Genomic DNA, 17114 nt, shown 5'->3' with positions numbered 1-17114 from the left:
TAGTTGAAATAATAAAAATAAAACCACGCGTTTTTTAATTAATAACCATTATATTTTGACTAATTAGTAGCCGATAATAACACAATATGACGTAATAATGCTAGTGCTGTAATATACAACACCCACGAAAAAAATTGTTAATACTTTTCACCTCCGGTTAAAAAAAAAGTTGGAAAACAAAAAAAAGAAAAATTTAAAAACAGATCATGGGATAATTAACAAACAACGTGACGTCAGATTTCTGACGTCAGAATTCGTTAAAACAATATCTGTTGAAGCAGCTAGAATCGCAATAATACCTTTTATTGCTAATTTTTTTATTATGACGTTTTTTACGGAATGTTGACGTCAAAAAAATTAAGTATGACGTTACACTAATCAAGTATGACGTCACAGATAACTGGATATATACAAAACAATGCCTTATTGTTTGAAACACTTTTGATTGTTTGTTGCCCAAATTTTAAAACCCATTTTTGCATAAAATGACACCAAAAAAAGAAAATAATAAAAAATGTTGATTTTTTGCAAAACGAAAACAGAAAATAATAAATATACAAAAGATTGATGTGCCAGCAAAATACATTACCTATTTAATTTTCATAATATCACCTTAAAATATATTTTTATATGTTTAATTTTTGGGTACCTAATTTTATATGAGAAAATTTAAAAATTCGAAAAATTAAACAATAAAAATTTAATTGTCTTTTTTAATATAATATGGCTGTTAAAAAGGAATCAAATTTTAAAAATAATTTACAAATTTTTATAATAGATTAACTCCTACAATATATTTTTGTTAGTATTTTCAGAATTTACATTTTTACAATAACTATTTCATCAAAAATACCAAAATTTTTAAACAATATATCTTTCCAAATAGGCAATTTTTTAAATATTTAAAAATTTATATACTTTAATACAATAATTATAGCTAAAATTAATAAAGAACCTTTTTGATAAGGCTATGTACTAACCCTTAGTGGGTGATACAGGTTTTAAATATATGAACGTACTTATTATATATAATACGTATATTCTGTCTAATATTGTAATTAATCGACGCCCTCAAATCCTTGTGTACTTTCTATAGCAAGGTGTAATTTTTTTCGTAACTCTTCAAAGTTATTATATGGCGGTAAGTCTAATCGGTTAAAACTAGAAAAAAAATTGAATTTAAAATAAATATTTTTTATTTTTAAAATATAATTATTTAAAAAATAATCTTTTAACTATAATATAAGTAAGTCGGCAGCGTGGTGTAGTGGTCAGAATACTTCATACACTACATGAGGTCCTTAGTTTGATCCCCAGTGATCTCTAGCTGTAGTTCCCTTGAGTAAGATCCTATAAACGGTACAAACTCCTGCTGTGCCAGCACCTAATCAGCAGCTTAATTATTGGAAAATATAATCTATAATATCCCAAACTGTTACAGGCAACTCGAGACTAGGTCAATGTAACAGTTGTTACTCAATGTTAAGGTCGCGCACTCGACCTTTCCACACCAAAAACTGACAAATATTGCTCTATTTGCGAAGATTAAATTTTGCAAACTTTAAATTGCAATATCTCGAAACTACTTATTTAATTTTGAAAATAATGGTATCTCCGTGCAAGTTGGAAAAATCCCAATAAAATTGAAAAAATCAACCCTATGACCCAACTAGCTCTTTAAATAATAAATTATTTCTAAAATATAAAATTTTCAAAAAAATGGGTTTAACTTGCCATGTGTGAGCACGGGGTAACTTTTCCGGGGTTCCCCATCTCTCAATGGTGAATAATTGGGGCCCGTTACTGCCCCACAACTCCCCAAACCCATTCATAGGGACCCGGGAGGTTCCGGTCACAAATTGAAGGAACCGGACGCGGAGTTCTGGGTCCATCAATAACACAGCCTAAAATTTAAGAATTTTTTTAAATGATTTATCCTCAATGTGGAAAAGCTAATAATTTAATTTTTTTTTAGTAAGGACTGTCTTAAGAAAAATTTTTAAATTTTAATATATATATATTTTTTTTAATGATAATATGACGTGTTTGAGCTATCTGTAAACACCTAGGTCAAGGGTAAATAGTGTGGCATTTGTGCAGCTCAAACCTAAAATATTTGAGCTTGCAGTACAAGTACTGGACCTAATATTTTTGGTAATCCATATGTAATCGAGCTTGGTGGACAATATATATATCATATATGTATGTCGAAATTATAGGCCTACGAAATAAATTAAACTGCTAGTTGTAGTGGTGGGTAAATTACTTGCAAATATTAGTCGAGAATTGTGGCCATATTACGAAAACTAAAATGCTGACTGTAGGTTGAGCTATTGACTAGTGTTGCCAAAACTTTATTTAATAAAAAAAATAAAAGCAGTGCCTTACTAAAGGGTGCTGCAAGATGGAAGCCATGGGGATTAAACTCGAAATCTTATGCGCCGAAGTGCATTTTACGAATGCGCCACTCAGTCAAAAACAAAAATAAATAACATCATATAACTATGACATCACATATAAACATGATTATGACATCATAACCCACCTTCCAGAACCATTGTATCACAATATGATTAGCTGTGTAATCTCCCTTATAATTTGTATTCTTTCTCCAATCGTTGACATCCACATCACCTAATCCACACATGAGTAATTCTAACTCATTTTCGTCAAAGATTTTCAACAAATTGCTAGGGATCAGTTCGTTAAAACCCTAAAAATAATAAAAAAATTTAGTTTTACATTTATTTATCCTAATTGTAAAAAGGCTGACTTCATGACCTAAACATAGAGTAACATCAGTTACTCCGACCCAGTCTCGAGTTGCCTGTGACAATTTGAGATAATATAGATTTATAATTACCCAATAATTAAGCAGCCGATTAAGTGCTGACTCAGCAGGAGTTTTTACCAATTATAGCTCTTTACTCAATGGGGGCTATAGCATGAGAGCAGTGGGGACCGAACCCAGGACTTCATGTAGTGAATTGAAGTTTAAAAATCTTTATTTTCAATATAACATATAAAAGGTGAAATTTTAAAGAAGATTTTTGAATTCACTTGTAGAAATGCTTTCATCTGTTCTTGTACTCTTGAGACAAATCTCCATTTGATAACAAGTCTAAAAGGAAAAAATAATTTAATATTAAATAATATTATAAAGTAATATATAAACGGTGTTGTTATATTTAAAGGAAAAAAACTTTTTTAACAACTATTGTACATTAAAAAATAGATATTTCCCAAAAAAACTAGAAAACAATATTATTTTAATTTTTTTTTGGGTAACTGATGGCAAAAACCACTTATTTAACAGAATTACATTTTACATGCAAAAAAAATTACTGACAATAAAGCATTTTCTATTAAGCCCCTTAAACCCGAACCCTTCTGTAAAAAATGCCTTATAATTTTTGAAAAAAAAATTTAACCTAAATTTCGGTAAAATACCGTTTTCAAAATTTGGTTTCGGAATATGTCCATTTAGTTATGTGTTTTTTTTTTTTCGAAAAAAATGAATAATATAGTTTTTAGTAATAATAAATAAAATGTTATTTGGTAATATAGATATCCCCAAAAAGTTAAAACCCTTTCACTTACTGGATGTACTCTCTTTTATTCTCATTGATGACTTGAATATCCGTTCCACCCGGTTTCAGTTCGTTTACTTTCATTTGTCCGAATAATTCCTCGTCCACTGTAAAGTAGAGGTCAAGGTCGCTGGGGTCGTTTTCTAAAATCCACTTGAGGGAGTTGTAGTACTCGCTGTCCTGTAGAAATTGGTAGAAAAAAATTTTTTTTAAACATTGTAAAAAATTTTAAAAAAAATTTCCTAAAAAAATTCGAATTTTTTTTTGTAATTTTTTATCCTCAATGTGGCAAGGTTGACGTTATGGATTTAACACAGAGTAACATTTGTTACCCTGACCCAGTCTCGAGTTGTCTTTTGTAGATTAGGATAATATTGAACATAGGTGTTCAATAATTAATCTGCTGATTGCTTTTTGGCTTTAAGTTTATAGCACTTTATTCAAGAGCACTACAGTAAGAAGACAGTGGGAATTAAACCCAGGACCTCATGTAGTAAACCCAAGTTATCAAAGGCTACACCTTAGTACTAGTTTTCTTTTTTTAATTAATATTTTTTTTATTAAAGTTAAAAAAAATACTTTAAAATTAACTTACCACCGATTCCATGTCTCTTAAGGTAATAGGTTTCCCCAACATCATTTTATAGAAAGGACGAATAAAAAATGCTGTAAATATTTAAATTTTAAATTAATTAGAGTATAGAAAGGCAAGCTATATGGTATATATGGTAAACATAAAATAAATATTAAAATTTTAGTTTTTGAAAAATACTCAATTTTCAAGAATGAAAAAAAAATCCTAAAAAAAATGTTTGCTTTTTAGTGAACATAATTTATGTTTAAAATACAACAAATAATTGAATTTAATTAAATTTTACCAACCATCTAAAAGTTTTCCATGGAAAACAGCCATTCCAGCCACTCTACCAATAAATCTGAACCACTCAAAATGGTCTTCATTGCATAAACCACTGTTGGGGTTGATTTGGAGAGTGTAATTGTCACTGTGTTGAAAAAAGTGAAAGTGAATATAATATAAATTTTTAACAGCAATTTTTTGTCGAATATGTTATTGGGTATTAGTTCACAGAGCACAGGGGGAAAAACCTTAAAATTTCCCCCTTACAGATAATTATGCCCCGCAAATATACATGACCCCTAAAATTACCCCCAAGAAGATTCTTGTCATCCCGAAGACCCATAGACCTTCGAATATTCTCCATTCGAGAATTAATTGTCCCCTGCAAACCCACAACCTTCAAATTTTCTTTTTTTAAACGAGTACTTGTCACCCTGTAGAACCCAAACACCCCTAAAATCCTTTCTTGAAGAACTACTTGTCACCCCACAAACCCATACCCCCAAAAACACCTATAGAGCTTAAAATCAATACCCTCTAATATCACCTTCTTAAAGTCACTCTGATGGATCTTCACCCCTTAAAATTTCCTCTTAAGGAATTTGACCACCCCTACAAGATTACGTATCTCCCTGCAGACCGACACCCCTAAAATGTCCCCCAGAGCGGTATAAACCATTAAAAATAACACCAACAAGTACACCACTAATATAATTTACAAATAAACCAAAAACTTTACAGCAAAAACTGCCTTATTTTAAGTACCTAGCAAAACGCCACATAAAAAAAATTAAATAAAAACAACTCTAAAATACTCACGTTGCCGAATATTCAAAGAGTCCATAATAAGGATTAAACATTTCTTTAGAAAGCAAATAGAACCATTCTCTTGCGACACCTCCATAATCTAATCCCTTTTCCTTATTGAACTCAATCCAGAGTCTTGCTTTGAGCAGATCAGCTTTTTTTACTTTGGTGATCCAACGATAAGAATCGTTTAAAATGGTACGACGGTCCACTTTCATCTCAAATCGATTCGGAATGTCACGCTGTTAATATTGTGATGTCATAATTAATTTTTTTGTGATATGTTTTAATACATATTTTAAGCTATTTAGTAAATTTAATATATCCAACTTTTTTAGTTTTTTTTCACTAATTTAGTATTAAAAATTGGTTTAAAAATAGTATGATAAATGGTAAGGGTAAATATATAAAAGTTTACTTATTTATTTTTTAAAATTACAGTGACAAGAAAAAATAAACAACTAATGCAATGGGAAAAAAATCAATTTTATGATTTAAAACATGCCAAAATTTTTAAATATTTTTACAGATTTTACAGTATATTATGGTATGGTTATCAAACATAAAACTTATTTACCAAACAGCCAAGTTTCATTTTTTTAAAGTAAGTTTTAAATTTAAATTACAGTAGTATTTATAGCACTAGCAAAAAATAATTTTTTTATAATTATAATATTATATTTTTATACTTTAAAGTTTTTTTAATTTAAAAAAAATTACCGGTACAGTTTTGCTAAGTTTGCTTTTAAAGAATTCGTATTTTTGTTTGTAATCTCTAGAATACGGAACCGCCTAAAAATAATATAAATAATTTTAAAAGTTATTATTACATTTAGGATATCCTTTCAAATTTTATGAGCGTAAAAGTCATGATATTTGAGAAATGTAAAAGTGACAAGAACAATATGTATAAAGTATCACAACTATAAAATAATAATAACCTATTAGGAGATACAGTTGTTGTTAAGTTAGGGTAAGGGTATATAATAGATTTAATATATTAATATGTGTTTTAAATAAACGATAAAGTAATAAGAAATATGACAAGGGCAAAAGTTAATAAGGACCGTAAACTAAATATGATTTAATTTTAATTCGTTTTAACTAAAATGCCCTGTCAAAAAATCTAACATTTAAATACCTAAAAAATTTTTACTCACTAAAATTGTTCAACTTTGTAAAGAAATATTCAATTATAATATACAGACTTTTACAGTTAAATAATTATTTTAGTTATAAAAGATTTATGCTTACCGGTCCAGTAATTTCAGGATTTTGTAATCTAGGATCCTCCCATTGAGTTTTGTGATTAACTAAAATAAAATTTACAAATAATCTATATTTATTAAAGTATAATGGATAATATATATAAAAGTTTAAACTGGCAATTTGGTGATTTAAACACTTGGCTTCACTACATAAGGTCTAAGGTTTGATTCTCACTGTTTTCTTGCAAATATTGGGCAATCATAATAAATTATATCCTAAACTAAAAAAGTCAGCCTTCTTACATCAAGGACAAAAAAATACTAAAAAATTTAATTCGAAATTATAGCCTTTAAAAGTAAAAACTACTTTTTGCAATAAAATTACTAAGGCAAATACTTATAATTATTTTTTACTAAATTTTTACCATTTTTTTACCAAATTTTTACCATTTTTTAACAAAATTTTTACCAATTTTTTAACCAAATTTTTACCAATTTTTTAACCAAATTTCTACCATTTTTTTTACCAAATTTTTACCATTTTTTTAACAAATTTTTACTTATTTTTTGCCATTTTTTTAGGCATAAATATCTATTATAAGTCATCTTATAAAAAAATTAAAAAAAACTCACTGTGATCAGCAAAAAATATTCTACCATCTGTATGAATTCTCTCTTCCCAACCAGGCTATTATCAAAAAAAAATTTAAAAAAAATTCCAAAAAAATAATTTAAAATAAAAATAATTTATAATAATTACCGGCAACGGCCCGATCTCGCTCGCATTCTTAAAATTTTCTCGTCCAATCGGAGGTCGTTTCCCTCTGGGGTCATCCCAGGTTGTGACCTGTCGAGTGTGATCGATAAAAAACCGACGGCCACTAGGTGCTGTCCTATAGAGGATAAAACAATAACATTACAAAAGATTATTTTTCAAAAAGAAAAACACTTTTTTACCAAGAGTAAACACTTTTTTTTCCAAATGGCAAACACTGTTTTTATCAAATGGTAAATACTTTTTTACCAAGAGTAAACACTTTTTTTCCAAATGGCAAACACTGTTTTTATCAAATGGTAAATACTTTTTACCTAGAGTAAACACTTTTTTCCAATGGCAAACACTGTTTTTATCAAATGGTAAATACTTTTTTACCAAAAGTAAACATTTTTTTTCCCAAATGGCAAACACTATTTTTAACAAAAGGTAGACACTTTTTTAACAAAGGGTAGACACTTTTTTAACAATGTGGTAAACACTTTTTTTACCAAAAGATGAACACTTTTTAATTTTTTTCTAAAATATAATCAAAGTGCCTACTTCATCTCCCAGCCTGGTGGTAAATATTTTGACTTTGTTGTAGGGGAGTCGGTGCTTGAGGCAGTTCCATGCGTGCTATTTGACCTCTGTGACATCATAATAGAAAAATAATTAAATAAAAGTGGTTTATAGGCTTTCATTTGTTAGATACTTAAATAAAGTAATTTAGATATAGGGGTTTTAATTTGATGAGTTAAGATTAGGGGATATAGTTGTTGCGGGGTTTAAATGTGATAAGTTCATTAACAGGGGCCTGAATTTTAAAAGGGCAGTTCATTTTCCAAAAATCCCCCCCTCAAAAAAATTAACATAACATTACAAAAAATACCCTCTTTTTCCCCAAAAGTTTATATTATGACATCACAATCAACTTACATGCTGTGCTCCTGGCTTCGCCCAGGAAGTTTTCTTGTTAACGTGATCCACATAATATTTCCTACTTGTTCGAGTATCGAATCTTGCCTCCCACCCCTCAGGTAAGTCTGAACTGTCTGTTTGCGTCAGTGCTATAATAATATAAATAAAATGCTTAGTATAAGGTTAAGGGCGTTGGTGTCAAATATTAAGTATCTGTACAAAAAATAGTTAATTTCTAAAGGAAAAAGAAGCAGTTGGGGTCAAACTGAGGGAGCCGGCAGCATGGTGTAGTGGAAAGAACACTTGCTACACTACATGAGGTTGTGAGTTCAATGCCCACTGGTTTTATACCTTAGCGCCCTTAAGTAAGGTGCTATAAACGATATAAACTTCTGCTAAGCCAATACTTTATCAGCAAATTTATTATCAGGCAATTACAATTTATAATATCCTAAACTGCCAAAGGCAACTTGAGACTGAGACATGGTAACTGATGTTACTCTATGTTTAGTTGTGCAGTTAACCTTTCTACATCAAGGATAAAGATATACAAAAAAATGATGTAGTGTGTAAACAATTGTGGGTTAAACATATTTATTACACAAGTTTATCAGTCGATCCCTTCTGCTTTCATGCTGTTGCACCCTTAAGTAAGGAAAATAAATGGTATAAACTCAATAATATCTTAAACTGTCAAAGGCAACTTGAGACTGGGTTGAAATAACAAATACTACTTTATGTTTACGCCATGAGTTGGCCTTTCCACATAAAGGAAAAAAATATAAAAAAAACACAAGACCCTAGACTGTGTATTACACTATTACTAGGAATCCATTTTTCATACGTTATGTATGTTAATATAAACAACTTACCTGTCATAGCAGCTGCAGGTAAACTAGGTGATCTATGCATTTCGGTTTGATCAGCATTTTCAGTGTTAGCTGCTGCATTTAATTCAGGAGTGGATCGATTTGCTGTGGTGGGGGAGGATGGAGCTTCTGAGGTTGGGGCCAACATTTCCCACTAAATGGGGAAATTAAAGATAATTAAAAAAAACATTAAAATTTATTAAAAAAAATGTCTGGCTTTTGGTTTTCAGGTTCACCTTAAGGTTTAAGGTTCGATTCCCACTAATGCCACAATATTTGGCCATGAGCCTGGCATTTATAAATAGCTTAAACACGTCACAACAGCACACTCTTCCCAAAAAAATAAAACAAAAAAAACAATTGCCTTTAAAATTACTAAAAAAAAAATTTAAAAAAAAAAAAAAAAAAACTAACTGAGTTATCATTGCGATGGTTCTCGGGTAAATCTACGACTTCTTCGCTAATATGTCGTCGTTGTCGATATTGTTGTGCTGCCTGGTCAGGGCTGCCCACTACAGGGGGGGTGGTTGTTGTTTCAGGGCTGGTCGTTGAAAATGAAGTGGAGGGCTGGTTGCTAGTGCTGTTGTTAGGAGTGACACTTGAACTAAAACACAAAAAAATAAAGTTTAAAATTGAAATTTTTATTTTATATATAAATTAATTTTCTTTGAAGTATATATATTTATATACTACAAACTTTTGTTTATAACTACTATATATCTTAAAAATAGGCTATAATCTATATAAAACGGGGCTTAGTGGACAATATAACAATATATATATGTAAGTATGTTCAATTTATAGCAGGACAAATTAAAAAAATTTCTATTTGTGTTGTATGGGTAAATAATCACTGGCAAAATTAGTTGACAGAAATTAAAATTCCGGTCATAGGGCGGGCTATCAACTGGTGAGTTTATTACCCTATACTTAATATATATTGTGCTTTTTAATAAAGCTTACTGGATAATTTATATATTTATTTTCATGCAAAAACCTTGCAAAATAAATAAACAGTTTTTTGTGGTGCACTTGTATATTATCGCAGGCAAAGGCAAATATTAGTTAAGAGTTGAGACCATATTAAGAAAACTAAAATCCTGACTGTAGCGCGAGATATGACTAGATATTTTATAACCTCACAATGATTTATATATATATATATATTGTATTTGGTTCTCACATCTTGTTACTTGTATAGCACAGACCATACAGGACAAAAAAATAAAATGCAAAATTTCGTAGACTTTTTTTGTCTTTAGGGCAACCAAGGGTTTTTCCAAAAAAGGGTTTAGGTTGCGGTTGATAAAAAAGTGTCTTATTGTTGGTATTTGGTTTTTAATCAAATGACAGTATCCAAAATAAACAGACAATGCATTCTGTGTGGTCCTGTGTGGTAAATAGTAGGACCTTGTGTGGCCCTAAAGTTTCAGAGGATCGTAAACTACAAGTAGATCCAATATAAAATTTTTCAAATTAAAAAACAATTTTTTTTTAATTTTTACCTCGTTGGTCTCGTCCATTGTGTAGTCCTAGTTGCGTGATGAACATAATAAGTTCTCCCAAGATTGTCATTTCTTTCCTCCCACCCCTCTGGGACTCTGGATTCCCTGTCCTCATCCACCATCTCCCAGTCTCCCTATATTGTCAACACATTGTTATTATTTTCTAGGCTCATTGTTTTTAGAAATTTGCATTGTGTTTCGATTTTTAAAAACACATTGTTTAAGCGATTATTGTATCATTGTCAGCAAATTTTTTACTACATTGTTGTTGTTTTTGTAAACACTTTGTTTTTAGAAATTTGCATTGTAAATCGATTTTTTTTCAACTGCACTGTTCTTTGTTTTAGCTTTTAATGCAATACCATGATTACATTGTAAACACATTGTTAATACATTGTTACTATTATGTTAGCGCACACATTAATTTTTAGAAATTTGCTTTATTATTAGATTTTTTTAAAATCGCATTGTTTAAACTAATAATACATCACCATGTTTACATTGTAACCATATTGTTAAAGATTACCAAATATTAAAAACATTGTTTTTACAATGTTTATTTACTATTTATTAGCTTATATTAAAATTTAATATTAACGTGGTTGGCATTTGCATTTTTTGTTAACCTCAAAGAATAAAATAATAAACAACCCAAGTTTATTTTTCGTTACCACATAGTTTAACAATGTTTGCATAGTTGTTATCAGATGCAAGCATGGTAACGATGTACAAACAGTTGCCAAAACAACAGAAAAATAAAACCATTATTGTAGCCACGTAAATATTTTCGTTACCAAGAAAATTATTTTGTAACCATGGAAATCATTTTGGAACTAGGAAAACAATTTTGTGACAATGTCAATAATTTTGAAAGTAACCATGGATAGATCTGTAACTATGGTAACAGTTACCTCATTAGGGGAATCCTCTTGGTTTTCGGTGGAAGTCTGACGATCGACAAAAGACAGCTTTAACCTTAAATGACCTTTGACCCTCGATTTTGAGCTTTAAAAAATAAACAACATTAAATTATTATTTAACTTTTTATAAGTTTATTTATCCTCGATATGGGAAGGTATTATTAATAATTGTCGGATAATTATTCTGCCGGTTGGTTTTTGAATTAGCAGAAGTTTGTTTATTTAGCAAAAATTTGTTTATAGCGCTAACTTTAAGAGCGCTATAGCATAGAAGCAGTGGGAATTGAACTAATGACCTCATGTAGTGAAGCCAAGTGTCTTAACCACTACACCTCGTTTCCAGTAATTTACAAACCATCGTTTTTTTTACTTAATTTCACCATGCTAGCAACTAGTAGGCAGAATTAAAAATAATATTAATATTCATTTTAAATAAATTTGTCTAATAAAACATCTGTATAAAAAAAAAATCAAAAAATTGATTGATTCATAAAATAACTACCTTCTCGGTCGGAGGGGGAATTCCCTATACGCCGAATTGGAATCGTCACTCTAACGAAAAAAAAAACAATTAAAAAATATATAAATACTAAAAAAAATTTCAAAAAAAAATAAGAAAAAATTTAAATACTTACGGATATGTAAGATAGGTTAATTGGAATGTCAACTTGGCCGAGAAAATCATTTCGTGTCTAAAAAAAAATATATAAATATGATTACAAATTAACATTATTATCAATCGATTATATATAGATTTATTATCCAACGAGCAACTATGACGTCACAACCCACGCGCGGTTTGATTTTCTATTGATTGTCGCAATGGTTTAATGCTTATGCTTTATCACGTGTTAAAAAGGTAATAAAGAAAAAATCGTGACGTCACATTAATATGCAGGAATTTTGTAGTGGTAAAATCACTAACTAAATGCGCTTAAACATAGAGTAACATTAGTTACTTCGACCCAGTCTCGAGTTGCCTGTGACAGTTTGGGATATTGTAGATTATAATTGCCTGATAATTATGCTTGCTCAGCAGGATAAGCAAGAGTTTATACCGTCTATAGCGCCTTACGCAAGGGCTCTACAGCATGAGATCAGTAGGGATTAAACCCACGACCTCATGTGTGGTGTAGCAAGTGTTCTTACCACTACACGCTGCCGGTTCAATGTTCAAAATCATGGAATTGAATATTTTATTTTTCCCGCCACTTTAGTAATGTATTAATTTATTAATATAATATTTATTGATACGAAAAAAACCTTTAAAAAAAATCCAAATCGTGAAAAGTCAATTTGAGACTAGGTTAAGGTAATTAATGTTACTCAATTGATGTTAGTTTTTTTTTATTTAGGATAAATGCATAAAAAAATAATAAAATTTTAAAACTAGCGTAATTGTGTTAAAAAGGCCAAAATTGTTATCCTAAAAAGTAAAATTAGTTTTCTAAAAAACGCCATTTCAAATGTCGTGGCAAATTTCTAAAATCGGGGACAAGTAAATAAAAACAAAAACCCGCCAACGCGCTAAGCGCCTACGCCCGATTAAGCATCTTAAAATTAACTTCACGAGATTTAGCCCTGATACGTCATAAGTAGTTATAGAGCGCGCGTCGACTGTACAAATAGGCATGTGACCTGCTGACTTGTGACGTCATAAAGGCCAAAAAAAATAAATTCGGGAGCACGTGGAATTTTTTTGGTAAATTTACATTGAGCTGTGAAAATATTGATACTAAAATTTGTGGCTTTATGACGTCATCGTACCCTGGTTTTGTTTTCGATATGACGAATTAGGGTTATTTTGCCTAATAAAGAAATTCGCTTAAATATATACAATAAAAATTGAATTTTTTTTTTTTTTTGGTATACAGTCATTGCATTCATAAAATTTTATTATTTTGTCATTAGAAAATTAAACCATTTTTATTTTTTATATCATGTTATTAGGCTTCACTTTATGTGTGTATTTACTTAAATAATCATGTTAACAAATATAAAATGAGTCATTCTTTAATAACAAACATTATTAAAATATTTATTTTATTAAAAGTTTCTTAAATTTTAAAATTTGAGTAAAATTAATGCTCTAGTTCACAGTTTTTATATAGCAGAATTTATTAGGAGCACGAATTACAGCTATTTATAGATATCTTCTATTTTAAAACTACTTGTTAATTAATTTTTATTAATTAAAGTTTTAATGTTTAATATTTTTGTTGTTTTTTGGTAAGGGGTTTATAGTAACATATTTCCTGTTCAATTTTAATGATTTGTTTTTTTTAATTTACTTATTATATAGCACAATATAAAAAATTTAAAAAATACGAAAAAATAAATCTTTAAGTAATAGTCTAATTAATATTAATATTGTTAACATAATAAAAGTTTTAAAAAATCTAATTTTTACCATATAAATTATAAACAAATAATGTTTACACTAACTTCTTAAAATCTATATAAAAATACTGTATGTGTATGTAAACATTTTTTTCTAATTTACTAACTTTTTAAAAAAACAATGTTTTTTACTACAATAGCCCATTGAAGATCGAATTTTACATTAAAATACTGTATGTATATTTTTATATATACAGTTCTTCTTTTATTTACAAACTTTATTTAAAGATATTTTGAAATAAAACAGTTGTACTTACTAGTCTGTTTTCGTCAAATACTTCAAAAAGGAATCTATTATCTTTGGGGTGTACCTAATTAAAAAAGTAATAAAAAAAATTAAATATTATAATATAAATTGTAGCCTATATATAACAAAATTTTTTTATATTTGTAACGTTTGTTATTTTAAAATTAAAATTTTTGGTTTTTGAACAAAATTGTTTATTTAATTTAAAAAATTTTTATTTTTAACGTAACTACAACTGTTATTAGGGGTTTACGGTTGTTTAAGTTTACGCTGAATTGTAACTTTACAAAAACCTCACTAACCTTAAATTTAAATTCCTCGTTCCATTCTGGGTTTAGAGTCTAAAATAAAAAAAAAAAATATAAACAAAAATTAAACACTAACAAAAAATTATTATTAAGTTATAACATTTTTTTTAAATTTCAAATAGCCTATAATTAATGGGAGCCTAATATTTTATATGATTAAAAAAAACAACAGCCACCGTATACCAATTTATAAAATAAACTTTCTGTTTTTCTTCCTTATAAAGTAAAAAATGGAAAATAAAATAGTATGCAAATTATATTGGTAAATTTTAGAAACTAAATTCAATTCTTCCTACAGTCAATTCCACAAACCAAACATACTTTACAATGTTAGTTAAAGGAATAAAAGTTATAACTGGGGTTTACTTGGATGACATGGCAAAAATTTTACTATTAAACCCAAAGAAAATTTTCAGAAATGCCAATATTTATTAGAATAGTGTAAAATATTAAAAAAAAACAGAAAATAAAATTTTAAATAACTTTACATTTTAAACATCAAAAAAAAAAAAAATTTTAATTTTGTCATAGTCGAAAATTTTTTATAAAAAACACCATTTTGAATACATTTTTAATATCTTTGAATATTTAATTTTTTTAACATACCCTCTTTTTTGTTTTGGTTGTTACAGAATCAAAGGTTTTGGCAATTGATCCAGTTCTTTTTGGTTTGTATAAAGAAACGGTTACGTAGGGGTCACTAAATAAATAATTAACACAATTATTGACATTCACTTATATTGTTTTTATTTAAAAATGCTACTAAGTTTGGTAAATATTAGATAAAATTATTACATAACAAGATTTTTTTAAATAAATTATAATGCACACTTAAAAAAGATATATACATGGTTTAATAATACTGGTTAAAATAAATAGGTAACTAATATAGCCCTAAGCCAAAGTCAAAAATTCTTTTTTTTAACATTTTTTTTCTTAGTAAGTACGGTAAAATTAATCATCGATTAGATAATTTTAATGCAACTGGTAATTGCCAAAAATTTTCCATTGGATGCTAATTTTTTTTAATTTTTACGTGTTTTAAGGAACGAACATTTAATTACCTGGCACCAAAAATATCTTTTTTCATTAGATTGTGTCCAGAAATAACTTGAACTCTAACAATTCTATAATTTGGCTAAAAATAAAATTATTTTTTTAAATAAAAGTTATAAACTTTTTAGTTTACAACATTTAAAGATTGCTTTTTACTTAAAATTAAATAAAGGTATTAATTAAAATTGTAGCCAAAATAATTACTTTTGAAATATAAATAATTGATATAGTAATAAGCAATAAATAAAATAAATTATCAAAAAATCAAAATCTATTTTTATAATAACAATAAGATGAAGAATTGATTTAATAAAAGCTATGTGTTATTTAAAACTAATAAAACTTAAAAGGTTAAAAAAAGACATAAAATAAAGTTACCCAAATGATAATAAAACTTTCCTATAATTAGTAAAAACTGTATTGTATATAAATATATATATATGTGTAACTTAAAGCCCTTCAAAAATTTTGAAGCCGTAAAAGTAAAGAAATGAAAACCAGAAAAAAAACAATATATATATATAATATATAACATTAATTGGAAATATAAAAAAAAAAAAATATAAAATAATAACATTCTATCAATAAGTATGGAAATTATCCACTGTAAAAGAGTTGTAAAAGGTGAGGACCAGAATTGTAATGGGTTAAATTGGGGACCATAAAGTATATAAACATAATTATTTTTTGGATATATATCACTTTATCCTTGATGTGAAAAGGTCGAATGCAAGATCTAAACATAAAGTAACATAAGTTACCCCAACCCAGTCTCAAGTTGCCCTTAGCAGTTTGGGATATTATAAAAATTATAATTGCGCGATAATTATATTGCTGATTAAGGGCTGGCTCAGCAGGAGTTTATACCGTTTATAGCACCTAACTCAAGGGCACTACAGCACAAGATCAGTGGGGATTAAGCCCACAACCTCATGGTGGTGTAGCAAGTGTTCTTACTACTACACCATGCTGCCAGTTATAAAAACCTAACAAGAAAAGCTTCAATTTCATTTGAAATAATTAAATACTTACATCATTGCTTTTATGACCCCGTATTATTTCATCTGAAGCAGCCATTGCTGCCCAAGTAGTTTTCCAAATTCAAAAAAATTTAGTTTAAAAAAAACACCTAGTTATTTCCTATTTAACTGTATATATAGTAAATCTATAAAGTAAATTTTACTTTAACTGTTAAAACCTAAAATTATTTATTATATATCTATTTAAATATAAAAATCTAGTTTGGGACACTTTTTTTAGCTATAGGGGGCATTAATTGCTTTAAATTAAATATATTTAAATAAAGTTTTTTTAAATATAATATATATAATAAAAATATGTCATCAACAATATATCCTAGTAAATTATTAAAAATAAGATATGGGTTGCGACTATCAGACTATATTGCAATAATAAATAAAACTTAACCAGTCTGCCAGTAGAACAGGCAACTGACTAATATTTACAATTAGACAATCTGACAATAGCAGTCTGGCAGTTGTTATATAATGTTTTTTTTTAATTTACAATCAATGATCAAAAAAATCATAACATCTGAACAAACTCTAATTAGTTAGTTGTTCATCTAATTCTTAACATTAGACAAAACAAGTTTCACAAATAAACGTAACAGGTTGAAATCAAGAACCTAAATTAATTACAAACTAACA

General features: G+C 28.2%; 1 protein-coding gene across 2 annotated transcripts; it reads right to left on the bottom strand.

The window, feature by feature from the left end:
• Nucleotides 1–296: 296 nt before the first annotated feature.
• On the bottom strand, nt 297–16611 carry LOC145753215 (E3 ubiquitin-protein ligase NEDD4-like). 2 transcript variants are annotated; one of them, XM_082569613.1, is made up of 26 exons: nt 16477–16607; nt 16020–16180; nt 15453–15526; nt 14995–15088; nt 14383–14421; nt 14091–14144; nt 12069–12125; nt 11936–11985; nt 11425–11518; nt 10514–10647; nt 9423–9612; nt 9012–9162; nt 8158–8288; nt 7783–7868; nt 7225–7357; nt 7098–7152; nt 6511–6569; nt 5977–6048; nt 5269–5498; nt 4473–4594; nt 4186–4256; nt 3601–3770; nt 3061–3121; nt 2546–2713; nt 1735–1904; nt 297–1161 (listed from the first exon to the last, which is right to left on the bottom strand). In XM_082569613.1, the coding sequence occupies exons 3-26, from the start codon at nt 15476–15478 to the stop codon at nt 1059–1061; spliced, it is 2520 nt and encodes an 839-aa protein (XP_082425739.1). In that variant the 5' UTR covers nt 15479–15526; nt 16020–16180; nt 16477–16607; the 3' UTR covers nt 297–1058. The 2 variants fall into 2 exon arrangements, with proteins under 2 accessions (XP_082425739.1, XP_082425738.1); XM_082569612.1 differs by lacking the exon at nt 16020–16180 and having other exon boundaries at nt 16477–16611.
• Between the last annotated feature and the right edge of the window lie 503 nt (nt 16612–17114).

The sequence above is a fragment of the Corella eumyota genome, chromosome 5 (genome assembly GCF_963082875.1).
Source record: "Corella eumyota chromosome 5, kaCorEumy4.1, whole genome shotgun sequence".
Lineage (NCBI taxonomy): Eukaryota > Metazoa > Chordata > Ascidiacea > Phlebobranchia > Corellidae > Corella > Corella eumyota.
The sequence above is the reverse complement of the archived record's forward strand: the minus strand, read 5'-3'. Positions and strand labels throughout refer to the sequence as shown.